The 27,943-nt window shown below is 38.8% G+C and overlaps 1 protein-coding gene across 2 annotated transcripts in view; it reads left to right on the top strand.

Annotated features, from left to right (window-relative positions):
• SLIT2 (slit guidance ligand 2) overlaps window positions 1–27,943 on the top strand; it is a 231,620-nt gene that overhangs the window by 153,248 nt on the left and 50,429 nt on the right. For both annotated transcript variants that reach the window (XM_058193772.1, XM_058193773.1), the window contains exons 7-17: window positions 3,079–3,150; window positions 4,639–4,802; window positions 6,247–6,385; window positions 8,461–8,532; window positions 9,037–9,108; window positions 12,284–12,355; window positions 14,596–14,739; window positions 14,865–15,028; window positions 18,978–19,128; window positions 24,999–25,073; window positions 27,051–27,194. In XM_058193772.1, the coding sequence (XP_058049755.1) occupies window positions 3,079–3,150; window positions 4,639–4,802; window positions 6,247–6,385; window positions 8,461–8,532; window positions 9,037–9,108; window positions 12,284–12,355; window positions 14,596–14,739; window positions 14,865–15,028; window positions 18,978–19,128; window positions 24,999–25,073; window positions 27,051–27,194 (1,269 nt within the window). The remainder of the gene's footprint in view (window positions 1–3,078; window positions 3,151–4,638; window positions 4,803–6,246; window positions 6,386–8,460; window positions 8,533–9,036; window positions 9,109–12,283; window positions 12,356–14,595; window positions 14,740–14,864; window positions 15,029–18,977; window positions 19,129–24,998; window positions 25,074–27,050; window positions 27,195–27,943) is intronic.

The raw sequence follows: 27,943 nt of genomic DNA, 5'->3' as shown, positions 1-27,943 counted from the left end.
GATGCAGCATAAAGAGATCGGTCTTTATGGTCAGCATAAAGTTCTTGGATGAGAAGCAAAACATTTTCAAAGAAAAACAAGAAAGTCCAGTTGCCTCCTGAAAAAGCACCTTTGGGATTGATTTAGTGATAACATTGATTAAGTAATTAATATTTGACTGTGAGAAGTGGCTACATTTTCTCTGTAAAGGGTAACTCATTAGAAATAAGACTCTTCTACCGCATTCTCAGTGGCATTAAAAAAAACCCTCAAGAAATGTTTCCAGTTAGGAACACAAGTCTCATAATTTGTGACTGTGTATACAAAAGTGATCTATGTGAATGATTACACATTGAGAACCCACAACGTCTGAAGACAAAATATTCCACTGGTTGATCTAACTGTCATGAAATTTCTCCTTGGTTCTCGGTTGCTTCTCTCCTTGGTTAGTTTCCGTCCGTTGCTTCTTGTCCTGCCTTCTGGTGCTTCTTTGTAGCAGCTCCTGAGATATTGGAACAATACGCTATTAAGGGCTATTTTAAGGGTCTTGATAAAAAATATTTCTTAATGTTTATAGCAAGCAAAAATTTAAGACTGATTCACATGGATCATTGACCTGTTCCAACTGTGGTTGGATGGAGGACTTGATCCTCTGCTCACCTTTAGCATATATTACATATATTGCATATATTTTCATATTTTCTGCTTGCACATCAAAAGTTGTGCTTTCTGCCTTGAACTGCTCAAGATGTGCTGTTGGACTTGCCTGTTAGGCTTCACATCTGCAGGAGGACTCCTCTAGGGCTGGTTGCTGCTGTCGGCAAACATTTTTCTCCTTCAGTTGCCGAAGTGACTGTTTCACTCAGAACAACCTTCCCCAATTTTAATGCACAAAATCCCTGAAACCTGCTAGTTCTCTAACTGACCTAGGTCTATGGGTGGCATGACTAACTCTTCCTGTTCAGACTGAGGTTTCTTGTTGTCAAAGATAGCACTATTTTCTTTGTCATGTTTATATATCTCTTTCTATCTCTATATCTCTATCTATCTTCCATCCATCATCTATCTGTCTGTCTGTCTGTCTCTCTCTATCTATCTCAAAAATGTAATATTGTTTACAAAGTTAAAACCTTGGTATCTGCACGTATGTGCACATAGTTGTCGTTGTTGTTAGTTGCGAAGTCATATCCGACCCCATGGACAACGTTCCTCCAGGCTTTCCTGTCCTCTACCATCCTCTGGAGTCCATTTAAGCTCACGCCGACTGCTTCAGTGACTCCATCCAGCCACCTCGTTCTCTGCCGTCCCCTTCTTCTTTTGCCCTCCTTCTTTCCCAGCATTAGACTCTTCTCCAGTGAGTCCTTCCTTCTCATCAGATGGCCAAAGTATTTGAATTTCATCTTCAGGATCTGGCCTTCTAAAGAGCAGTCAGGGTTGATCTCCTCTAGGACTGACTGTTGGATCGCCTTGACGTCCAAGGGATTCACAGGAGTCTTCTCCAGCACCAAAGTTCAAAGGCCTCAATTCTTTGGTGCTCAGCCTTCCTTATGGTCCAGATTTCACAGCCATACATTGCAACTGGGAAAACCAGAGCCTTGACTACACACACTTTTGTTGGCAGATGTGATGTCTCTGCTTTTTAGTATGCTGTCTAGATTTGCCATAGCTTTCCTCCCCAGGAGGAAGTGTCTTTTAATTTCTTGGCTGCAGTCCCCATCTGCAGTGATCTTGGAGCCCAGGAAAATAAAATCTATCACTACCTCCATTTCTTCCCCATCTATCTGCCATGAATTGAGAGGGCCGGATGCCATGATCTTAGTTTTCTTAATGTTGAGTTTCAAGCCAACTTTTGTACTCTCCTTCTTCACCCGCATGAAGAGGCTCTTTAGTTTCTCTTCGCTTTCTGCCATTAGAGTGGTATCATCTGCATATCTGAGGTTGTTGATATTTCTCCCGGCAATCGTAATTCCAACTTTTGATTCATCTAGCCCCGCCTTTCTCATGATGTGCTCTGCATATAAGTTAAATAGCCGGACTCCTTTCGCAATTTTGAACCAATCAGTGGTTCCGTGTCCAGTTCTCACTGTTGCTTCTTGACCCGCATATAGGTTTCTCAAGAGACAAATAAGATGGTCTGGTACTCCCAACTCTTTAAGAACTTGCCACAATTTGTTGTGATCCACACAATCAAAGGCTTTAGCAGAGTCAATGAAGCAGAAGTAGATGTTTTTCTGGAACTCCTTCGCTTTCTCCATGATTCAGCGTATGTTGGCAATTTGATCTCTACTTCCTCTGCCTCTACGAAATCCTGCCTGTACTTCTGATAGTTCTCGATCCACATACTGCTGGAGCCTAGCTTGTAGGATTTTAAGCATAACTTTACTAGCATGTGAAATGAGTGCAATGGGGCATATAGTAAATGGCTTTAAAATAAACAGTTTCTGTTTATTTTCCCAAGTGTGACTCCCTATTCTCTGTCTCACCCATTATTGGAGTAAAATCACAGCGGCTGTAAGCTCGGCACGTAGAAGGTTTCTACTTTGAAGTTCAGCAAAAAAATTTTTAATTGCTATTGTAGTTGTTACTATTCAAATACAATATTCTGTGTTTTGCAATATTTATCCAGTTGGGTTATTTTGCAGGTTTGGTAGCATCTTGCTAAGCCAAGTGTTGATAAAAATGTTGAAATTTGTTACTTTTTACTGCATGACAAGAAAATGCTTTAGCTACCATGATGTTACAAAAGGTTTGTGATTAACTCAACATTGTTAAATTTTCATTCTGAATTTTGAGGGACTGCTATTCGTTAATTCCAGATATTTTGTTGATTTTATTTGTTTATATTTATTTTACATTAGCAGTCTTCTGTTTGCCATGTGAAAAGATTGAGGCACAGAGTTCTTAAAAAAAATAAAGGTAGAAATAATTTGTTCATTTCCAGTTTTCAAAATCAGGGCCAGGTATTCTGCTTCAATCTGTTCATTATTTTCTTTCTTTCTTTCTTAGTGATGGAATGCAATATTGTTCATAAATAGAAGGGTAACTGGAGACCTTTGTACCTAAATAAATAAATAAATATCTATTGTTGATGTTTTGCAGCACTCTCAACAATAACAACATCACACGACTCTCGGTGGCAAGCTTCAACCATATGCCGAAACTCAGAACCTTGTAAGTAATTACAATTTCCTACTAGAAAGGTGTCAGAGTCTGATGATTCCTTTTGAGAAGTCAGTTTTTCCTTTTAGAAGCGCCAGATTAAAGTTTTGGGACATTCTAAATCTGCTCCCATTGGCAGATGGAGAGGGAATTGGAGTCAAGAAAAAAATGTATAATTTTAGGAACTCTGAAGGGAAATTTCATTGAAGACGGGAGAAAAAAAATCTCACTCTTTAGAATAGAATAGAATAGAATAGAATAGAATAGAATAGAATAGAATAGAATAGAATAGAATTTTTTATTGGCCAAGTGTGATGGGACACACAAGGAATTTGTCTTGGTGCATACGCTCTCAGTGTACATAAAAGAAAAGTTACATTCATCAAGAATCATAAGGTATGACACTTAATGATGGTCATAGGGTACAAATAAGCAATCAGGAAAGAATATCAATATAAATCGTAAGGATACAAGCAACAAAGTTACAGTCATACAGTCATAAGGGGAAGGAGATGAGTGATGGGAATGATGAGAAGATTAATAGTAGTGCAAACTTAGTAAATAGTTCGACATTCGGGGGAAAACTGTTCTTGTGTCTAGTTGTTCTGGTGTGCAGTGCTCCATAGCATCATTTTGAGGGTAGGAGTTGAAACAGTTTATGTCCTGGATGTGAGGGGTCTGTAAATATTTTCACAGCCCTCTTTTTGACTCGTGCAGTATACAGATCCTCCATGGAAGACAGGTTGGTAGCCATTGTTTTTTCTGCAGTTCTAATTGTATGCTCAGAGGTAGCATGTTGATAACATTTAGGCTAATAGATCGCATTTTTTTAATAACTAAATATTGATAATATCAAGATGAATCTAGTAGGATAGATTGATATTTAAAGTAGTATAGATATATTTGATAGAATTAGTGGTATCTTGTGGAATTAAATAAGTTGTGTTTCATTTAATTTCACAACTCCATCTGTGACTGGCTGTCAGGTATGATAAATGAGAAATATTTGAACATTTTTTTTAAAAAAAATTAAGCCTCAGTGCTTAATTAAATTAAAATACTTTTTCCAGATTCTTCCTAATATAAAAAATAAAAGGCCTCTCAACAGCATTTTAATTGAATCTCGTTGGCATTTGCCCTCCACTCCTCAAGCTAAAACTTGCACGTGAAATACGCCTAAATATATTTGAATAAATTCAAATCCGTGTTAATTTAATGCAGTAGCAAGATTGATGCTACCAAAGCCTGGATTTCAATATTAGAAAACATTAGCTTCTGAAATAATCAATTCCTTTTGGGCCGATAGCAGGAATGAATTGTCGCTTTCCAAATGAGGAGGGCAGGAAAGTGTCATATTTTAACCTTCAATCTGAGTCAGCATTGCAAGCATAAATAAAAGCATTCTATTTACCTTGTATTATTCTGTTCATTTTTCTGTCTTGTGCACTGACTTTTGAAACTGTGTGTGTGTGTGTTTGTTTGTTTGTTTTTGTTTTCCAGCCGGCTTCACTCCAACAACCTGCAGTGTGATTGCCACTTGGCTTGGTTATCGGATTGGCTACGTCAACGACCCCGAGTCGGCCTTTACACTCAGTGTATGTCCCCGTTACACTTACGCGGACATAACATAGCTGAAGTTCAGAAACGAGAATTCATCTGCAGCGGTAAGACCAGCCGGGTGTTTCCACCATCCCTTTAATAGATGCAAAACGAGATTGAAAAACCATATTTGCATGCTAGTTTCACTAATAAATAGTCTACGGAAGTCCGCTGACAATCCACTTATCCAGGATTCTGAGTGGTGGAATGAAAGCTGACTTAGAAGATGGACTTGGAAATCTTGGTTTCATACTCTTTTTCCTTTTAGAAATGCAGTCAGCACAACTAGAAAAGTTGGTGGAAGGAGGAAAGGAACCAATATTCTGGCCCTTATTTACGTCTCTCGTTCCTTCATACAGTAATTCTTTCCTGCCTGATAGAAGTTATATCGAATCCTAGGTCTACAACAACTTATGCTAGAAGAAGAAGAAGGAAGGCCAGATGCTATATATTTGACTGCCACAAACTCTTGCTTTTTCATAGTAACAGCTCGGTGCAAGAGGTGAAATTATGGCTCCACATCCCCATCCAAAATTAATAACTTACTTTTGCACAAAAAATAAATAAAAAAGCCTGAATGGGAACAATAAACAGCAGGCATGTTACATATTTTACCATCTGTGGGTTTTTTGTTTGCTTCATGAAAGAATCATGAAATGACAAATGATATGTTGCTAACATTTGTCTCTTTTTCTCTATTCATAACCTCCAGATGAGGAAGAAGGCAAGTTCACTTTTAATAATAATGATAATGATAATGATAATAATAATAATAATAATAATAATAATAATAATAATAATAATAATAATAATAATATCACCATCAATTGTATCATCTGTTAATTGTCACTCTTAATACATCCCAGTTGCCCAAAGCTGATGTATAAAACTGTAATGTGGACCGTTCTTTTTTATTCCTCCCCTAAATGTTTTGGATGGTTATGCTCGATGAGAAGCTCTGCAGATAATGTCTAAAATGTCATGCATAGGAAATATTGCAGCCTTGCTAATCTTTCCCAAACTGGATTCCTTCCAGATGTCTTGACCGACTCCCGTAATTCCCCAGACAAAAGCTTGTTACAATAATGGTTGGGGTCAGTAGGGTAATAAAACATGCACTTCGAACATGGATTTATTTCCTTCTTTCTTGCTGATGGAATAGTATCATTCTGAACTCCGTTCTTTTTTGTTGTCGGTGTTGAACTATTCATGTGAGAGAACACACGCCGCGTGTTGAAAAACGTTATTTGCTTTTCTACCATTCAAAATTAAAATAGAAATACCTATAAATAATATATTACTCAAGATGTTGGTACATCGTATGAAATCTGAATGTCCCTGACTATGGTTTTAACTCATCTACGGTACTCGGTAGAAGTATCTCATGTGAGTTGTTGTGGGCATTTTATATTAAGATTGGGAAGGCTTAAGAACGGTCCTTCTGGGATCCACCCGTGACTTTGATGCACTTTTGCAGCTCTAGAAGTGGCCATTTGTTGCTGTTTTCAGGTCACCAGTCTTTTATGGCTCCCTCCTGTAGTGTGTTGCACTGCCCCGCTACGTGTACCTGTAGTAACAACATTGTGGATTGCCGAGGGAAAGGCCTTACTGAAATCCCCACCAATCTTCCGGAAGCCATTACAGAAATGTAAGTAACAAGGTCTTCCTCCTGTCCTTCTAACATTTGTTACCCAAGGTTCATGTAATCATGAAGTGACCGTAGAGAAATATGGTATATCTTCCTAGCAACTTAACTTTCCTGCCAATGAATCGATGTGGGTTTGATACAACTTTGTATTTGTGTCTGGGTTGTTGCATCACTTGAATTGTTGGTATTGTTGCTTGCAAAATCTTTCCGTCCATAAAGAGAGGTGAATTCCTAATAGGTTCCTCCCAACACAACTTTGAGGAGGGCACAAATACACTTAAGTAGCAATTCCATATTGACATCATTGGTGAACTCTAGGAGTTCAATATATTGATCATTAGATATTGACAGCTCAGGATGTATGACTTTTAATCTATCAATGGGATCTCCAATGAAATTAATGGCTATTTGGTCGAACAGTTAATTCATTAATTATATCAGATGTAGAAGGGTACCCAAGTGATTTTAGAATAGAATAACAGAGTTGGAAGGGACCTTGGAGGTCTTCTAGTCTAACCACATGCTTGGAGAGAAAACCCTATAGCATTTCAGACAAATGGTTGTCCAATTTTGACTTATGATATGTTGCAGAAACATTTTTTGCTTCTCTATGGAGTGTAAAAGATGACCAATCCATTATTCTTGCAATTAATTCCATATTGGGAAAAACACACACGATTGTGTTACTCTGTTACTTCTATCGTATAGAAAATATTAATGTTTAGAGAGGCATAATGCAGGTCACTGCTACAATCACCTCAATTTCTTTGAGTGTCAGTCCACCGTACCTCAAGAGACCCTTATTATTTTAACATAAGAGGCTTTTCAGAAACTGTGGTGGCTGCACTATTAACAGTAATAAACAGTATATCAAGAAAGTATTCCAATATTAAACAACACCATAATTTACAATTGCTACGCTGGTTTACAAATTGTTTATTTTTGGCACTCTTCTTGCTATCCTTAGTTAACAGCTGTTTCTGCATTGCAATGAAATAAAAGTGAGGATTAGCTTCTTCCTATAAATGTGCCCCCGTAGGATAGATTCAGTGATAGTTTTTGTTTTTCCAAGTCTCTAGCAAGATTTTTAAGGGGAAGCAGTGGTTCAGTGGCTACGACGCTGAGCTTGTCGATCAAAAGGTCAGCAGTTCAGCAGTTTGAATCCATAGAGCCGTGTAACAGGGTGAGCTCCCGTTACTTGTCCCAGCTTCTGCCAACCTAGCAGTTCGAAAGCAGGTAAAAAATGCAAGTAGAAAAAATAGGGACCACCTTTGGTGGGAAGGTAACAGTGTTCTGTGCGCCTTTGGCGTTGAGTCATGCCAGCCACATGACCACGGAGACATCTTCGGACAGCACTGGCTCTTCGGCTTTGAAATGGAGATGAGTACCGCCCCCTAGAGTCGGGAACTACTAGCACATATGTGCGAAGGAATCCTTTATCTTTACCTTTAGCAAGATTTTTAACCTTTTGTTTATCTATTTTCCATTAGCTTTTCCAGTACATTTTTATTAATTCGCAGTGCAGGAAAAAGTATTATTTGAAAACAGAAATCGTTTCTATAGCTATGGAAGAAATGTAGAAACTGTCCAAAATCAATCCTTTTATCAACTCGATGTAATTTTGAATGGTTGCTAAATGGACTGTTGTATTACATATGCAGATATCCATACATTTTTAAATCTTTTTTTTTCTAGTTCTCATCTACTGACTATTACTGGCTAATTTTACATAAGTGGTGAGGGAAAGAGCATGAATCCTATGTTAACCAAATATCGAATATATTTATCTAATATATTTCCTTGTATTTCCTTTTTACAGATAAAACATAACAAGTGTTATAGTATGCCACAGATGCAAAATAAGATTAGTACTTAATGGAGATTATCACTAATTTCTACATCAAATTGACAGAATATTTTTTCGGCATTTAAAATTAAAATTATTCTCATGGTGTAACTCAGCCATGTTTTTATACAGTGTTCTTTCTCTTGGGTACGGGCGCCAGTTATACTATCTTATTCCCCTCTGATGGGTTTTAGAGCATCCAGTATTATTTCTCTTCTCTTTTTGTTAGACGACTGGAGCAAAATTCAATCAAGGTCATTCCACCTGCAGCTTTCTCACCCTACAAAAAGCTCAGACGAATGTAAGTGAGAAATACTTCGGAATTTACATAAGAAGGTTGTGATTTGTGCTAAGTACTTTCAGTCTCACTTCTTTCTTTCTTTCTTTCTTTCTTTCTTTCTTTCTTTCTTTCTTTCTTTCTCTCTCTTTCCCTCTCTCTCTCTCTCTCTTTCCTTCTCTTCCTCCCTCCCTCCTTTTTACATTAATGCCTTGCATTATTATTATGGTTTAAATATTTTTTTTCTTGATAGCACAGGGCACAAAATCATATTTTTAACAGTATAAGAAGAAAATTAGTTTCCACAGTTGGGTCTTTACAATATTGAAATAAATTGCTGTTTATCCTTTTCATTCATGGTGAATTTAATGAAGCTCCTTGACATCCAAAAGCAACGTTTCTCAATCTTGTGTGTAGTTCGACTCCCAGAATTCCCCAGCCAACAAGATATCTTACAGTGGGCAAGGTTGAGAAACGGTGTCCTAAAGTGTGTGATTGTGTTAACTGTGGTATCTTTTCTCGTTTTAGTGATCTGAGCAATAATCAAATCTCAGAGGTAGCCCCAGACGCCTTCCAGAGTCTCCGCTCACTTAATTCCCTGTAAGTACCCCAGACGGCTCTCATAAGGGCTACCTTCAGCTCACGTTCAGTTGACAAGAGATGCTTTTGTGGGCCCAGACATTGTGAAATATAATTTCTCCACTGATATAAATTCTCCATAAGGAAACTTCTGCTGGGAACATTTGATTTGTCGGTACGTGGTAACTCAACACTTCCAAAGTGGGGCATAATATTATCAAATATCATGTGCCCACTGATGGGAGTTGGCGGGCACTGATTTCTCATATGTCAGCACAGTCTCAAACTTTTAGGAGGTCTGAGTTATCTCGTTGCCTTTTAGAGGGTCTTTAGAAGTCCAGTTCCCTGCTGAATACTGGATCTACTAGAAGATCTCGAGAGAGATGATCTCTCTTTGGAGGTCTTCAGTGAAGAAGAAGTCTTCATTTCCTATGGAATTTTGTTCCAGTCTTTAGCAGCTTGTAGGGTTAAGAAGTTCCAATTCCTAGTCTGAATCTCCTTCTTCAACCACAGTTTCTGGTTCTATCCTCTGGAGCCATAGAGAATTACCGTGTTTCCCCGAAAATAAGATCCTGTCTTATATTTTTTTGAACCCTGAAATAAGCGCTTGGCCTTATTGCCATGCGCTCAAAAGCCCAATTGGGCTTGTTATCAGGGGATGTCTTATTTGGGGGGAAACAGGGTAGCAAGTTCTTCTTTTTGTGTAATTTGTGGACGTCTGTCATATCTTCACTCAGCTTCCATAGGCTAAACATACCAAATCCTTTAACTGTTAATAGGGTTTGATTTCCTCATGCTTCACCATTGAATTCTCAATTTATTCAGCACTGGGTTTTTTTCAATTATATGCTGAAAACTGGACACCATATTCCGAATGGGTCCTGGCCATTTGGAGAGAGAAGAAATGGAAACAATTGCTTTGCAAGAATAGAATAGAATAGAATAGAATAGAATAGAATAGAATAGAATAGAATAGAATAGAATAGAATAGAATAACAGAGTTGGAAGGGACCTTGGAGGTCTTCTAGTCCTACCCCCTGCTCAGACAGGAAACCCTATACTACGTTAGTCAAATGGTTGCCTAGTCTCTTCTTAAAAATTTCCAAAGTTGGAGAATTCACAACTTCTGGAGGCAAGTTGTTCCACTCCAAGAGTTGGAGTCTGTGGCCTCTTAATATACTCAAAATAGCATTTGACGTTTTTAAATCAGCTGCTTAATGAGGATATGCTACTCAGACGAATAGTGAGAGTAGCAAATATTTAAGGGACCTCTGGTGGCTCAACAGACTAAGACAGTCTGTTATTAACACAGCTGCTTGCAATTACTGCAAGTTCAAGTCCCACCAGGCCCAAGGTTGACTCAGCCTTCCATCCTTTATAAGGTAGGTAAAATGAGGACCCAGATTGTTGGGGGCAATAAGTTGACTTTATATATAATATACAAATGGATGAAGACTATTGCTTAACATAGTGTAAGCCGCCCTGAGTCTTCGGAGAAGGGCGGGATATAAATGCAAATAAAAAAAAAAGTGTTGGACTATCCATGCCTCTCTCTTTTTTTAGTTTTGAAGAATGCCCACGGAGCATGTCAGGGTAAAGATATTTTCGTCAACGGAGACTATAGTTTGCATTTGCAGCATTTCTGTTATTATTACTTTTATTATCATCATAATCATCATTTAACCTGTCCTTAAACCAGTTAAGCCATTGAACTTGGGTTTCAAATGATATTACCAGATATTAATAAAACCGGAGTTTTTGGAAACATAAACTCATCTTGATTTAAGATCTTTTCCATATGAAATTTTAACACTTGTAAATTTGTTTTTAAAAATAATCCTATCTAATGAAAATGATCTTAGTCTGAAATGAAGACCATTTCAAATCTGTCCCTAGGAAACTAAACTTAATAAGTAAGGATAGATGGACCCTTAATTTAAAGATCTGCTTGACTGTTAAAATACAGCTAGTTTAAATAAGTTTAATGTAGTGCAATGGTATAATTCAGCCCATCTTGGGTAAATTATATATTAAAAAATGCTGCTATACTACGTAAAGATATATGGGTCCAATATTTTTTCTACAGACATTTTAAAAATACGTGTAGTCAGTTTTTCAATCTTTGGGGTCTTTAACATGCAGAAGCGCTGTTTTCTTTCTTTTATGTTACTCTTACCCTAAATTGTCTGCATTATTTTTAATGCAAATCAGCTGTTTCTACTCTTTGACATGTACATTATCCTGAAGCAGGTTTTTAAAGTGCACGTCCCCGATGTAAGTTCTTTTAAAAACTGTGCATAAGGCCATTTGCACTCAATTTCCAATCGCATATTTGTTTTCCAGACGGTAGGAATGTGCACAGACAAATGCTTATAGATTTTTTGGTTATGCTGGTAAATACAGTTCTGAAGCCTGCTGGGAACAGAACTTGCAAATTAATTCCCTATAGATATTCTTTTTATTTATTTATTTCATTTCTTTTCCTTTTTCCTTTCCTTTTTTTTGGATGTTTATCTATTTGTTTGGTTGTGTTCCTGAGTTAAGTAAAAATAGGCACATTCAATGTTTTTTTTCCCTCCATATTCTGAATCCCTTCGCAAGTGTACTGTAGTAGTAGAAGCCATTTATCAAACTCCATTGTACTCGCCAGAGAGCTAGGAAAGGAAATAAAAGTGCACTGTTGTAGTTCAACTAGCTGGTCCCCCCCAATTTTATGTGTCTCAGCTTCCGTTGCAGTTACCCTTCCGTAGGTTGCTTGCTTAAGCTTAATTAGACCTGAAATGTTCAGGGAGTTTTCAAACTACTGAAAATTCTAGGTACGTATTAGGTACATTTGCCGCCTTGAGTTACTTATAAAAATAGCTGAGATTTTTAAAAAAAAATCTAAAAAACAAAGCAAACCCATTTTCTTCCTGTAAAGCAGAGCTCTCAGAACAATTCAGCGCTAATAATGTGATTTAGATCAGAAGACATCTGTGAAAATAATTAGGTATACTTTCAGAAGACCTAACCAGACCCCGACTCCTTATTAAGAGACTGACAGTGGAACATTGGCAGATAAACTTGTGTTATTCAAAAGTATTTTCATGGTCCAGTATGAGAACTTTGTTCTACTTCTGCTGGGGGAATATGGTGGTCGGAAATTTCTAGATGCACTAATTAACCGTTTTTGTTGTGTTTGTGGTGGTTGTTATAGGGTTCTCTATGGAAACAAAATTACCGAACTTCCCAAGGGTCTTTTTGAAGGACTTTTCGCTCTTCAATTGCTGTGAGTATTTCTTTTATAAAACCCAGTTTTATTTGTCTTCATTGAGAAGGGAGTTTGGGGTAGAAGTGGGTTGAGCCGGCAGGCCTGCTTTGAGGGGAGAGATCTCCATCTTTTGAAGCTGAAGAGGTTTTTCTAACCCTTTCAGGCTCTCATCTCCTATTCCTACTCTTCATCGAGATAAAACCTTCCCCCCCCCTTCAATTGATTTTCCCTTTTCTTTTAAGCAGTCGAACACTTGGTTTGAGAGTACCGATTTTAAGGGAACAAATTCATTTGTTTTATGCTGTTTTCTTGGAATTATGCCTATTAGTCTCCCTATCTCCCTGTCTGTCTATCTCTTCTTCAAGCAAAGCTATTCATTTATAATTATTATTTTTTAAAATTAGTATGAACGTCGCATTTTTCAGTCATAGTTACACATTAAGGGAGGCAGTGGGGAAGAGGCGACCATAATTGGATAGATACAACTTTTGTTTGCTTGAAGGATGAGTGACAGAGAATATTTCTATGCCTAGGAATGCGATTTTCCTGCAATTTTTTCCTTGCTGACTGTCCCCTTTTCTGGCATTCCACATTCACATGGTCCTTTTCAGCCAATGCTACAGCTGATGCCAAGAAGCTTGATAATTACATCGAAATTAAATGAACTAACTTGAATTTAATCAATTTGAAGGAAATGGGAGAAAGATGAGGGATGCGAAACCTCATGTACAGGGTATGAGATAGGTAACATCCATATCTTTCTAGTCTAAGAACTTAAAGGAAGATGGATTGTATATACCATTCTGACAGATTCTGTAGATCTCTTTTGCTGAGCGCTCAGATCTGCTCAGCTCCCCTAAAGGGAATGCTCTCTATATAGTCACAAAATGGTCCATGTAATTCACCATAGAGAGTTTGAACCCTGACATCTGATTCATCCCAATACAGGGTAAAACTGGTCACATAGAAGTGAGGGCAAACAATCTGATATCCTGAAGGTGTAGCAGCAAAGACAACAAACAACCTCCAATAACACTGAACAATTGATGAGTAGTATTTGCTTTAGCTGCATAAGATACACTGGTTTCAAAGGAAACAGAAATGACAAAAATACCCAGCCTTTGCATGTATGATGAGGGAGGGAGGGAGGGAGGGAGGAAGGAAGGAAGGAAGGAAGGAAGGAAGGAAGGAAGGAAGGAAGGAAGGAATAGTTAGATCTGAGAATATAAGAAAAATCAGCTGGAGAAATAACTGGTTTATTTTGTATTTCCATGCTTTTAAATACTAATTTGGAAACTAGCTAGGTCTCACAGAGCTGGAAAAAGAAAGGTTGAATGATTGAATCATAATTATATAAACATATTAAAATTACTTGCACCAGAGGTTAGCTTTAAAATATATGTGATTAGGAAACAAATATTATTTTGGTTTGTAACAAAATAGGTACATATGTGTGTAATGCATGTATCTATCTGCAGGTGTGTGGTGCAGGCAAACGGGGACACCCCGATAAGCAGGCACACATGTACCCTGCAGAAGTAAATTTCCTTGGAGTAAACAGTAACACCGCTTTTCAGCTCACATTGTGCTAGTTTGTCTGAAGCAAGTGGCAACTCCTTGCTAAATCTGCCCCACCTGGACAGGCAATATCCTAACGCAGAGGTGGGGAACTTGGGCCCTTTCATGACTTGTGGACTTCAGCTGGAGCCATCTGGCTCAGGGATTATGAGTGTTGGAGTCCATAAATCATAAAAGGGCCACAGTTCCCCATTCTCCGTCCTAATAGAATATTTGTATAAAAATCATCAAGAGAGCCTAATGTTTAGGCTAAAACTAAGAACTGGAGAGAAAAAAGTCAACTAGAACTTGTTAATGCATACTACACGTTGAGAAAACCCAAGTGGATTCTAAGAAAACTGTTCCGAGGTCGGTAAAACGAGGACCTCGATGGTTGGGGGCAAGAGGCTGACTTTGTAAACCGCTCGGAGAGGGCTGTCAAGCACTATATAAGTTCAAGGGCTGTCGCTACAGCAGTGAAGCTTAAGAAAGCTTAATAGAATAGAATAGAATTCTTTATTGGCCAAGTGTGATTGGACACACAAGGAATTCGTCTTTGGTGCATAGGCTCTCAGTGTACATAAAAGAAAAGATCATCAAGAATTCTAAGGTACAACACTTAATGATAGTCACAGTGTACAAATAAGCAATTAGGCAAAATTAAATGCCTAAATACGATTCCATTCTCTTTGGTTTTACAGATTATTAAATGCTAACAAGATCAACTGCCTGCGGGTGGATGCTTTCCAAGACTTACATAATTTGAACCTTCTCTCTTTGTATGACAATAAGCTTCAGACCATTGCGAAGGGCACTTTCTCTCCTCTCCGAGCAATTCAGACGCTGTACGTATTAGCATTTCGATTTCGCGCCCCAAGTAGAGCAGGAAACTGCTTGCGGAAAACCAACCGCAAGATCTTTTTTTTTTCTTTTCTTTTTAAAAATGTTCTTTTCTTTCTATTTGTCCAAGGCACTTGGCTCAGAACCCGTTCATTTGTGACTGTCATCTGAAGTGGCTAGCAGATTATCTCCATGTAAACCCCATTGAGACGAGCGGGGCTCGCTGCAGCAACCCCCGGCGGTTGGCCAACAAAAGGATTGGGCAGATCAAAAGCAAGAAATTTCGTTGTTCAGGTAATTTCTTTTGCTCGCCAGATACTTTTTCTTCCCTTCCAAAGAAAATTCACACAGCCTCTTTAAAGAGGGGAAAGAAAACTGCAGACAGCCTTCACTGAAATCCTGTCTGGTTCTTAGCTGAATTATTTAGCCATCAAAGGAAGTCTGGACTGGAACTGTAATATCCGTGTAGTTAGTAGCCCACATCTCAACCTTGGTTAAACACAATATATATATATATGTTTTCTGAGGTCGTTGGTTGTTTGGGTTTTCTCCGTAAAATTGAAGTATATATATATTAATATATATATATATATATATATATATATATTTATATATATATATATATATATATATATATATATATATATATATATATATATATATCCCAATGGTCTGACTTAATATATATATTAATATATATTAATATTAATATATATTAATATATATTAATATATATATATTAAGTCAGACCATTGGGCTATATTCCTCACAGCCTTTCCCCCTCAATCCTGGAGTACTAGCAAAATCTTTTTTTTTTTTTTTTTAAACAGCAACAGAAAATTGAAACATATGTCCTTCATATTACAGGGGAAAGCTTATATTAAATCATGATAAATTGTGATATTTTTTTCCTAATCTTACTCTATTTCCTCCTTTCTTTCTTCTGAAATCTAACTTGTAGCATCTGGTATCCAGCTATTCTGCAGTTAATTCTGTTTTTTTTTATGGCAAATTCGAGAATAACGCAACTAACCTTGATGCAAATAAGTTTATATCCAGGCATACTGTATAAAATCAAAGGATGTAAATATACATTTTCCCCCTGCTAGTCACTTTAGCCTATCTGTCGTCCTTACTTAGTCTAATAAATTAATTCTTTGCTTGCTGACACTCAGGTTCCTATTTTTCTCTCTTTCTCTTTCTCTCTCTTTTTTTAAATGTAGCTAAAGAACAGTATTTCATTCCAGGTAGGTTTGGTTGTGCGGTGCAATTAGTTGCGGACTTGAGTTTGTGCTGTCACACGAAGCAATTTTGTCTTAACTTCTAAGCACAGTGATGCATGCTTTTTAACCCTAGTAAAAAACCCCTTTAGAGCAAGGGTCTCCAAGCTTGGCAACTTTAAGACTTGTGGACTTCAACTCCCAGAGTTCCTCAGCCAGCAAAGCAGGCAGCATGGGGAACTCTGGGAGTTGAAGTCCACAAGTCTCAAAGTTGCCAAGCTTGGAAACCCCTGCTTTAGAGTAGTGCTAGTTGCCTAGATTTGTTTCCAGAATCCCTGGGCTTTGCATGCAGCTCTTGATATCCGGCTCATAGTTTCTTGAAGAGGAACTTGCTAGGATATTTTGCCTTGCTATATCCTGCTTACTTTAACATCATTTTTCTTTAAAATCCGAGCTGCTTTAAAAAACGAAAGAATCCTGTTAAGGATCAAAGAGCTGAGAAAACCCAAATAATTCTTTCCTGCTTTGCTTTTTGTTTTTATGCCCTGAACTCTGTTTTCTGCTTGTCTTGCTCTATTCCTTTCTTTTGACCTTTGATTCCTGTGCTTGCAAAATCATGAGTGCTCAGCCAAAATTGGTGGGGGAGGGGAGGAGGTTTTCTTCCCACAAGGATCCACAGACTATCCATGGGTACCATTGCTCCGATAAAGTAAAAAGAATTAAAACATCACCACTATTTTATATCATCTCCTTGCACATGCTACACACCAACCACGTTGGCTGTTTGCTCTTTGACACATGCTTCCATTTTCATTATTTATTTTGTGTAGCTAATCTTTACTCCAATGTTTTCTTGATGGTTTGAGGGAGGAACTATAGGATCACTCACTTACATTGCAGGATGCTGATAGGTGAAAAATAATTGATTGGCAGAAGGGTTTCAAAGTTTAATGAACCTTTTGACTCAAATAAAAATGCATGACCTGCCAGCAAATAATAAATAGAATTATTTGATACGATAGCTTTCCTCGTTGTTAGGAATAACAAAGAAACCTATCGGTTTTTTCTGAAGAAGATCCATTGGATTCTTTGCTGTAGTGAAATGGTTTTAACAAAAAGAAAAAGGCCTTTTTGGTTATTTTAGAGACTTCTGTTTAAAAAAAAAATCAGAAAAATGAAATGACTATTTCATTTTAAAGTCATATAAAAAACATGGCACAGCTGGCTGGGGAATTCTGGGAATTGAAGTCCGCACAGCTTAGAGTTGCTAAGATTACTAAACACTGATCACTGGAATGCATACCTTAGTCTTGCCAAAGTCACCCAGGATCACCTTGAGGACAGATGGGCTCCATAAAAAAAATAATATATAAAAAGCTAAAAGCTGGGAGAATCCAACTTGTGAATGAGTGTTTACTTAGTGCAAATGGGTTTATTATTTTGAACTTCAGAATGACAACCCGTTTTGGGTTTAGCCAGCTGTTTGCCATAAAGTTAGCTCTTTTTCTTCTACTTCTTTCAAACACACCCTGAAAGCTCCACGGCATGACCGGAGCACAGGGTTCCACTTTAGCCACGTCCCTTTCCCATTAGCTCCCTAATGGCCATTGGTGACTTTCCTTGGGCAAACCGTGTCCCTTACCTGGAATTAATTGTTGTGTGAAGTCACATTGTTTTTGCTGTCCTCTCTGCTTCCAAAAAAATAATAATAATCCAAACCCTAACCCTAACCTTGCCTGCTTTCTTTTGGGGAAAGCCACACAATCAAAGAAATGTACGTTAAAGGTACGTGCTAAAACAAAAACCCAACTCCTGGATTTGGAAGCACCCAATTGAAGCCAACTTGTTCCTCAAACCCTAGGTGAGATCAAGCATCTCGGCTCCTTTGGTCTTCTGGAAGGCTTTCCTTTGGCTCTGTTTCCACTGGAGATCACTCTGTCTCTCTTTCCTCCTTGTCTGTCTTTTCTTCTCCCTCTTTCCAGGAGTTCACCACGGGGGCTGTAAGTAAGGAAGGGGGCGAGTGGATCGTGCCACCTGCTCCTCTGATCGGAGGCCCTTTCCCTTTTGAATCTCGGTCTCCTCACCTTTGATCCAAGAAGAGTTCACAACCTTCCTTTGGTTTCTCTCCTCCCATCAACCAACCAGCCAACCCTCAGATCTTTTCTAGATGTTTGTTTGATGTTGTACATGTCTTACTTACAACGAACGGTGAACAGATCTCCTCCTGCACGCCTGTGTTGCTCTCCTTTCAGATTCAGGGATGTGACCGTCATGGAGGAAGTTCTCTCTCCCGAGAAGGCTACGGCCACCTTCTGAGGTTTCTCTCTGCCACCCTTTCCTGTCCCTTCCTTTCCCTCTTGTTTCCTCTCCTTGTCCCGGTGGATGAAGTTTGATTAAGTGGGCGAGATTTTCTGTTGTGCTTGATCTAACCATGTGGTTGTGAGGTATGCGTAAAACATGGTTCTGTCAAGCACCATGGAACGTCACGCAGCTTTCTACAGCATGAAAAAGCTGCTGAGGCTTAAATCTGAATTACAGATTAAAAAATAAATAAAACAAAACCAAACCAAACCAAATGGAGAAGCAAGGCAGGGCTGTAAGCTGCGTTGTTGAGAGATGACACAAAAAGGCTGGCTTCAGCAAAACGGAGTCTAAATGGGGAAGTGGAAAAAAAGGGTGCAACGATCTAAAAAAAAAAAAAGGATATTGAGCCAAAACGGACGTTGTTCTCTGTTTTTCCCACCGTAAAAACGGAATAGATTGGCTGACAGCTTAATCAGCAGAAACGGCGGCTGTGAAAAGCTCCAGTTAATGTTAACCCATGCGGAGTTTCCCCTCCGGCAAATTTCAAGCTTTCTAAAATTTAACCCTCGCTTAAGCCTTACTATTCTTCATGATCACAAAACCCTTTTCGTCTTGTTTGCAAGATCGACTTATTTTCTCTTCTTCTTCTTCTACCAAATATTGGGAAACCGCCTTCAGGGACTTAAGCGCACGTGTTTTATGTTTTCTTTTACCCCCAGGCACAGAAGATTACAGGTCCAAACTGAGCGGCGATTGCTTTGCGGACTTAGCTTGCCCTGAAAAATGCCGTTGCGAAGGCACGACGGTGGATTGTTCCAATCAGAAGCTCAACAAAATCCCCGAGCATATTCCGCAGTACACGGCAGAACTGTAAGTCCCGCCTTGTGCCAATCGGCAGGGAATAGACAGGCAGTGCTTGGCTTACGACTGCAATGGAGTATCGTGACCAGGCCCAAATAGGTCATAGGAAACTCAGTCAGTGTAAAAACAAACTTTTTCGAACAGATGAAAATTAATTCATTCCCAGCGTCATTCAACTCAAATTAAAGCAAATTCCTCCCAACACAAATTCCTCAGTCCTATCACCAGCCTTGGTCCAATTAGGCAAACTGCCAAAGGCCTTTCTTGGCAAAAGTTCAGAAGACACTGATACACAAATGCAACAAGACAAAATTATCAATGTTGTTTTCCGGCAAAGAGCCCAAACGCCGTTGCTGGTCTTTTAAGCTTTATGGGAGGGGCCAATCATCTCTTGGCCCAACTCCCGAGTCATCCTCTTTGCTTGAGCTGCTCTTGCCTTCTGGCAGCTCTTCTCATGCGTGCATGAGGAACAGGCTCCTCCTGTTCCTCTGCCTCACCACTGTCAGTCTCTGGAGGCTCTGGAGTCCGCACCTCACTCCCCGATGGCCCTGGTCCCACCTCCGCCTCATTGCTGTCTGACTCCGTTGCCAGCTCCACAGGCTGCTGGTGGACCACAACACTGAGCCCAGAATTTATCTTGCTAGGTGAGAAATTTGTTGAGTGACCTTCAACCCGTTTTATGACTTCTTTCACCACGTTGGTTAAGTGACTCACCCCAGTTGTTAAATTAGTCACGTGGCTGTTAAGTGATTGTGAACCCCCTTTGCTGGTCAGGCGGTTGCAAAAGATGCTCCCGTGACCCCGGGACACTGCAACCGTCATAAGTATGAGTCACTTTGCCAAGGATCTGAATCCCCCTGATGCTGCAATGGTCATTAAGTGTGAAAAATAATTCCCAAGTCACTTTTTTCAGTGCCATTGTAACTTCGAACTGTCACTAAATGAACTATTGTAAGTTGAGGGTTACCTGATTGATATTGTTGCTTATTTGGCTCCTTCGGGAAGAGAAAGATGGAGGTTTAGATGTGTGAACTCTGCTGTGGCCACCTTGTCTTCAGTCTAAAGCTGCAATCAGCAGAAGGAGCTGAACAACCAACAATATCTCTAAACATAGCAAAGGCTGCAATCCTAGCAATGTTTGTAGCTGCTAAAGGGGGGAAAAAATGAACCCAAACTAAATCATCACTAGCTTCACCATCTTTACCATTGGAATTAGAGGGTGGATGAGCCAGGCTGGTTCTAAGGCAAACTTGCAATTGGATCCAAACCTAATGAGTCAACTTGATTTATTTAATCATTTATTTATTTAATCAAATTTTTATACCGCCCTTCTCCCAAAGGACTCAGGGCGGTTTACAGCCAGATAAAAACAGAACAACAAAATAAATACAGAATAAAATAATATTTAAAATACTTATTCAATTTGGCCCAGTTTAAAATATCTTTAAAACAATAAAATCAACTAAAATTAAAACCAGATAAAATCTAAAATCCTATGCCAGTCCTGCAGTCCTGATGAATAAATATGTCTTCAGCTCGCGGCGAAAGGTCTGAAGGTCAGGAAGTTGGCGAAGTCCAGGGGGAAGTTCATTCCAGAGGGTGGGAGCCCCCACAGAGAAGGCCCTTCCCCTGGGGGCCGCAGCCGACATTGTTTGGCGGACGGCACCCTGAGGAGTCCCTCTCCGTGAGAGCGCACGGGTCCCTGAGAGGCAATCGGTAGCAATAGGCGGTCCCGTAAGTAACCCGGTCCTAAGCCATGGAGCACTTTAAAGGTAGTAATCAGCACCTTGGTTGGACTTGAAAATGCGTGTCTTTGGATGAAAGGTTCTCAACAGCCATCTTCCAGGTCTTTGAATCAGTTTGTCCCGTCCATGCTCCTCTGTTTCAAGAGTTTCAGTCAGTGAGTTGATGGAACCATCTTTTAAGTCAAGGCTTCGAAGAGAAGCTTAAACAGCCATGCTACTCAAACTCTCCTCTCTGTAACCTTCAACTGAGCAGAACAGGGCATCAAAGGGCAACAGATTTTGAACCGAGGTACCCCAAAGCGGCTAACTTAAGAAATGCATCCAAAATCTGAGACCCATGACATCCATGGGATTTAAATTTGGCAGATTTGTGGTCGCTTCAGTGTTGTCAGACTTCTGCCTGGAGGCTCAGTAGACCTTCAGTAGGTCTTGCCCTCGTCTTCCACCAGCTTCCACCATGGAAGTCAACCAGCAGCTGTCTGGTTGACTTCCATCTGGGTCAACCAGACAGCTGCCAGAGAGCATTCAGCCCTTGTCAAACCATCAGCAACTGAGAAACCAGCCCCATTCCCACTGGTTTTTTGCTTTGGACCACTGTTTCTCTGCTTAATCAAGGACACTATCTCTGAAACAAGGACCCAACAGGTCACAGGTCATCTAGCTGATATTACAAATATATTATTAGTAGCTTTGGCACATCATCATCACCATCGTAATTCTTTTACCCATGAATGCTTTCATATTATTATGAGAGCTACCACCATTTTTATTGTTGACAATATTGTTAACGTTTGTTTTAGAAGCAAGCAGCTCGGTGCTTCGGGTGATATCAGTCTGTGAGCTGCAGTTCCCCGTGCTAGTTACGATACAAACGACAAACCGAAGCCTTTCCAATTATATTCTCTGCTGTGTTTCACAGCTGGAAGGGAGCAGAGAACAGAAACTACCCCAGGGAATGCTTGCTAACGGAGGAGTTTTTCTAAGCAAGGAAGAGAACTGACTTAGCAACAGGCATAATGACACTTGCTTTCAGGAGGCTTCGTTTAAGGATTTACTTGTTAATTCAACCCATGTGTTCGTGGGTTGCTGCCAAAATTTGTACTGAACTGCATTAGGGATGAGGCAAACTGTAGCAGTTAAATAACAAAACCATGTTATTTAAAGTGAAATGGGATGTTAGAGCTGTCAGGCCCAGCAAAATAACCTCTTTGGAGCTACAACTGGCCTGTTATTTATATAATAAATAATAAAAAAGACAAATTTCAAATAATAAGAAAGACTCAGGCTATGATGAAGTACAATTTGGATGCACCAATTATAAGTCTTATATGTAATGACTCCTGGATGCAAGAATAAAATGTATTCATTCATTCATTCATTCATTCATTCATTCGCATTCTAAGGCTTTCAGATGGGGAACAGATAGCAAAATTCATGGGTCAAAAGGGAAGTTTTCCAGAGAGAGAACTAGTGAGGATGTGATACATTTCAAGACTTTCACATTAAGAATTTAACATAGCACATTCCTTAAAAAGAAAGCAGTAACTGAATCCCATTACATCCATTTGTATTCTGCCTCTGCATTTTTTACAATTACTTTTGAAATAAATGCACATTTTGTTTTTAGAAATGTATTGCACTTAATAGTTTTGTCACGTGTGAAATACAGTTGGTCCTTGAATTACAACAGTTCATTCAGTGACCGTGATCAAAATTCAGGCGCTTAGCAATTGACTCATATTTATGACGGTCACAGTCTCCCGGGGTCACGTGATCCCCTTTTGTGACCTTGTGACAAGCAAAGTCTACAGGGAAATCAGATTCACTTAACATCCATGGATTTAAATTTGGCAGATTTGTGGTCGCTTCAGTGTAGTCAGACTTCTGCCTGGAGGCTCAGTAGACCTTCAGTAGGTCTTGCCCTCGTCTTCCACCATCTGGGTCAACCAGGCAGCTGCCAGAGAGCATTCAGCCCTTGTCGAACCATCAGCAACTGAGAAACCAGCCCCATTCCCACTGGTTTTTTGCTTTGGACCACTGTTTCTCTGCTTAATCAAGGACACTATCTCTGAAACAAGGACCCAACAGGTCACAGGTCATCTAGCTGATATTACAAGTATATTATTAGTAGCTTTGGCACATCATCATCACCATCGTAATTCTTTTACCCATGAATGCTTTCATATTATTATGAGAGCTACCACCATTTTTATTGTTGACAATATTGTTAACGTTTGTTTTAGAAGCAAGCAGCTCGGTGCTTCGGGTGATATCAGTCTGTGAGCTGCAGTTCCCCGTGCTAGTTACGATACAAACGACAAACCGAAGCCTTTCCAATTATATTCTCTGCTGTGTTTCACAGCTGGAAGGGAGCAGAGAACAGAAACTACCCCAGGGAATGCTTGCTAACAGAGGAGTTTTTCTAAGCAAGGAAGAGAACTGACTTAGCAACAGGCATAATGACACTTGCTTTCAGGAGGCTTCGTTTAAGGATTTACTTGTTAATTCAACCCATGTGTTCGTGGGTTGCTGCCAAAATTTGTACTGAACTGCATTAGGGATGAGGCAAACTGTAGCAGTTAAATAACAAAACCATGTTATTTAAAGTGAAATGGGATGTTAGAGCTGTCAGGCCCAGCAAAATAACCTCTTTGGAGCTACAACTGGCCTGTTATTTATATAATAAATAATAAAAAATACAAATTTTCAAATAATAAGAAAGACTCAGGCTGATGATGAAGTACAATTTGGATGCACCAATTATAAGTCTTATATGTAATGACTTGTGGATGCAAGAATAAAATGTATTCATTCATTCATTCATTCATTCACCTTCTAAGGCTTTCAGATGGGGAACAGATAGCAAAATTCATGGGTCAAAAGAGAAGTTTTCCAGAGAGAGAACTAGTGAGGACGTGATACACTTCAAGACTTTCACATTAAGAATTTAACATAGCACATTCCTTAAAAAGAAAGCAGTAACTGAATCCCATTACGTCCATTTGTTTTCTGCCTCTGCATTTTTTACAATTACTTTTGAAATAAATGCACATTTTGTTTCTAGAAATGTATTGCACTTAATAGTTTTGTCACGTGTGAAATACAGTTGGTCCTTGAATTACAACAGTTCATTCAGTGACCGTGATCAAAATTCAGGCGCTTAGCAATTGACTCATATTTATGACGGTCACAGTCTCCCGGGGTCACGTGATCCCCTTTTGTGACCTTGTGACAAGCAAAGTCTACAGGGAAATCAGATTCACTTAATAACCATGTTAGTAACTTACAACTACAGTGATTCACTTAACAACTCTGGCAAGAAAGGTCGTAAAATGGGGCAAAACTCACTTAGCAAACGTCTCATGTAGCAGCAGAAATTTTGGTCGTAAGTCAAGGACTGTCTCTACCGACGAAAAGGCTACCTACATGTAACACAACTGCCGTAGCTTTCACTTGATATTCTGAAACCAATTGTTGTGCATGTGTACAATCATTTATGAAGCATCGGAAAAAGTGTTTAAGAAAAGGCACATTGACATAAAAGGAAGAAAGCTCAGCAGACTCTTTGTGTAACGTCAGATTAAATCGATCGGTCAATTATTTTGGGAAAGGACAACTAGTGACAGATATATTCTTCAATTGGTGGGATATGCATACCAATCTACTTACTAAAATCATATGGAACCTGTTTGCATTTAGTAGATTAATTAAGCAGGATTTCTCAGTAACATCTGTAGTCTGTTTAAATTACGAATTTTTGTAATCCAGCCAATCAATTTTGCTTATTGCACAAATGTAAACCCAGATAAGTGAATCCATAAATAACTATAAACACTAAACTTGCTTAGTCTCTAATTTCTGCATCCCTCATAGTGAATGCGTATCTTACTGTTTGTAACTGCTATACGCTATTCGTTTTTGAGATAAAATCCTGACGCTTACTACTCCCAGCTGCTGTATCAAAATCTGCAGTCAGTTGACGTCTGCTTATTTTCACCAGGGGATCAATTTCTTCTTTCTTTTTCTTTTTTTTGGTCTCAAAATTTGACAGTATGTTATTAATTGATGTTTTTGCATAGATTTACTAAAGACATGAACTCGAACATACATATTTATTATGGTTTCCATTTACAGGAGACTTAATAACAATGAATTTACAGTGCTGGAAGCCACTGGGATCTTTAAGAAGCTTCCCCAGCTGCGTAAAATGTGAGTAAAATTTATCAGCCTGTCCTGATGTAAGTGGTCTCACTGCAATCATTAACCTTTTAAAAATAAAAAATAAAATAGCCTAGCGGGAAAGTAAGGGTGTTGAGATGAACCATCTGTGATATTTATCACAAAACATCCTCAAAGATCAACCCATCATAATCTGGATGCCTTCAGATACGTTGCATCTACAAATTCCAGACAGTATATAGAATAGAATAGAATAGAATAGAATAGAATAGAATAGAATAGAATAGAATAGAATAGAATAGAATAGAATAGAATTTATTGGCCAAGTGTGATTGGACACACAAGGAATTTGTTTTGTTGCATATGCTCTCAGTGTACATAAAAGAAAAAGAAAAAAATACCTTCGTCAAAGGTACAACATTTACAACACAAATGATGGTCATAGGATACAATTTAACCCTTAATGATAGCAACAAAAAGTTACAGTCATACAATCATAAGTGGAAAGAGATTGGTGATGGGAACGATGAGAAGATTAATAGTAGTGCAGATTTAGTAAATAGTTTGACAGTGTTGAGGGAATTAATTGTTTAGCAGAGTGATGGCCTTCGGGGAAAAACTGTTCTTGTGTCTAGTTGTTCTGGTGTGCAGTGCTCTATAGCGTCATTTTGAGGGTAGGAGTTGAAACAGTTTATGTCCAGGATGCGAGGGGTCTGTAAATATTTTCACGGCCCTCTTCTTGATTCGTGTAGTATACAGGTCCTCAATGGAAGGCAGGTTGGTAGCAATTATTTTTTCTGCAGTTTAATTATCCTCTGAAGTCTGTGGTCTATTGTGGTCCCGTGCAGAATTCCAGAAATGGGGGACTCCTATCGGAGCTGATGGATAAGAGGCTACAAAAGATTCATATAAGTTGTTTAGAAGTCTAATTTTAAAAGGAACACAGTTGACATTGTGGAAGGTATGAATGAGGAAGGGATTGAATTTGGAGAACAGTTTTACACAGTCCCGAGATTGAAGGAAGGGTCAGAAACAGCCTCAAGGCAATTCCACTTTGATTTGGTTTAGCATAAGATGGGACGGAGAAAAATTTGGACAGGCTTTCAAGATTCTGTTATTATACCCATGACAATAAAGTGGAATCCTGTTTTCCTGACCTGGCCTACCTTAAAAGACTGACATTAATCTCGAAAGCTATTAGATGGTGCAGTGGCTTAGAGGTGGAGCTCTCTCCTCACGAACAGGAGGCTGTGAGTTCGATCCTAGGTAGTGGCAGATATTTCTCTCTCTGGGCACAATGAGAATATATCTGCTGAACAAAACTCTGCATTGGTGACAGGAAGGGCATCTGGCCATTAAAACACTCTGCTGGCTCCATTCACTTGCTCAAAACTCCACCCCGCAAGGGATTACGGGGTCGTTAAAAGATGATGATGAGTCTCGAAAGCCATTATTCAAACTTTAATACATTTGAATGGGAAAGATTGATGATCGGCTTTTTAAAATCCTACAGCCGTATTTTTTGAAACTTGCTACCGCCCACTTTGCTTCTCTTTGGTTCTCTTGTAATAGAGATTAGGGTGGCTAACTACATTTTTTAGCAGGCTGAAAAAGCATTCTAGTTATGAATGTGGAAACCAAAATTATAAAATTGTGTATAAATGCAACATTTATTAGTTGGCATTATTCTACCTTGATAAAAATTCAGCGTACATTCAAGCATGCAGAAAATGGGGTTTATTGTACGTCAAATACTTTTGAGATGCCAGCGTTTAATTAATATTTTAAAAGTTCTTGAAATGATTCTGGTCATTAGATTATGATAGTATTTTAGAAATAATTTTTCCTTCCCCTTTTCTGGAATCATTGTCTCTGGTTGATGGGAATGCCAAGCCTTACTTACTTATTGCTCTCTTGAAATCAGTGCCAAAAAACAAAAAAAGCTCAGTTCTAGAAATGATTTATCTAAAGGATATTTGTATTTTCTTCATTATGAACATGCAATAGAAATCTAAGCAATAACAAGATCACTGATATTGAAGAAGGCGTATTTGAAGGAGCTGCTGGAATCAATGAACTTTTGCTAACCAGTAACAGGCTGGAAAATGTACGACACAAAATGTTGAAAGGGCTGGAAAGTCTGAAGACTTTGTAAGTCTGAATTTTTTCCCCTCTTTATTCTTTGCATTTAAATGTCTGTGGAGATTCTTAGTCATCCAGGTCCAGGTTCTCCCAAAGGTGCTTTTTCAAGAGGCAACTGGACTTCCTTTGTTTTTCTTTGAAGATGTCTCACTTCTCATCCAAGAAGCATCTTCAACTCTATCTGGATGGTGGGAAATTCATAAATCCATCCATTCTCCATCATTCGGTCAGATTTAAAGATGCTTCTTGGATGAGGAACAAAATATCTTCAAGGAAAAACAAAGAAAATCCAGTTGCCTCTTGAAATAGCATCTTTGGGGACTTTGCACTTAAACTTTGCCTTTCTTGTCTTGCCCATTGTAATGCAGACTCTGTGACTTGAGAAGACTAGTTTAAAATTATAGGAAACAGCATGAAAGCAGCAAGGAAGAATGAAGGAATGATTTTTTTCTGTGTGTTTTCAGCTCTCATTTTTCTATTTGTGGTAAATTTCAATACTTTATGTTAGTTTTATCCTCATTTCTGATTATTTGGTGACGAATCCTTGTAGCTCAAAAGAGGTCTGCCAAATGGGGTGAGGGGGTTTTCTTCCCTATTTTGTGACAAAAAGATGTTGCAAAATCTTTTATTGCAGAAATTCAGGGTAGGAAAATCTGAAGCATTGTTGCCATGAAATCCAAGAACTGTTTTCTGCTGATATTGAGGTTTTTTTTAAAAAAAAAACCACACCATTATTATTATTATTTAAATGCTCTTGA

Source organism: Ahaetulla prasina, chromosome 8, assembly GCF_028640845.1.
Source record: "Ahaetulla prasina isolate Xishuangbanna chromosome 8, ASM2864084v1, whole genome shotgun sequence".
NCBI lineage: Eukaryota > Metazoa > Chordata > Lepidosauria > Squamata > Colubridae > Ahaetulla > Ahaetulla prasina.
This window is presented reverse-complemented; position numbering and strand designations above follow the sequence as displayed.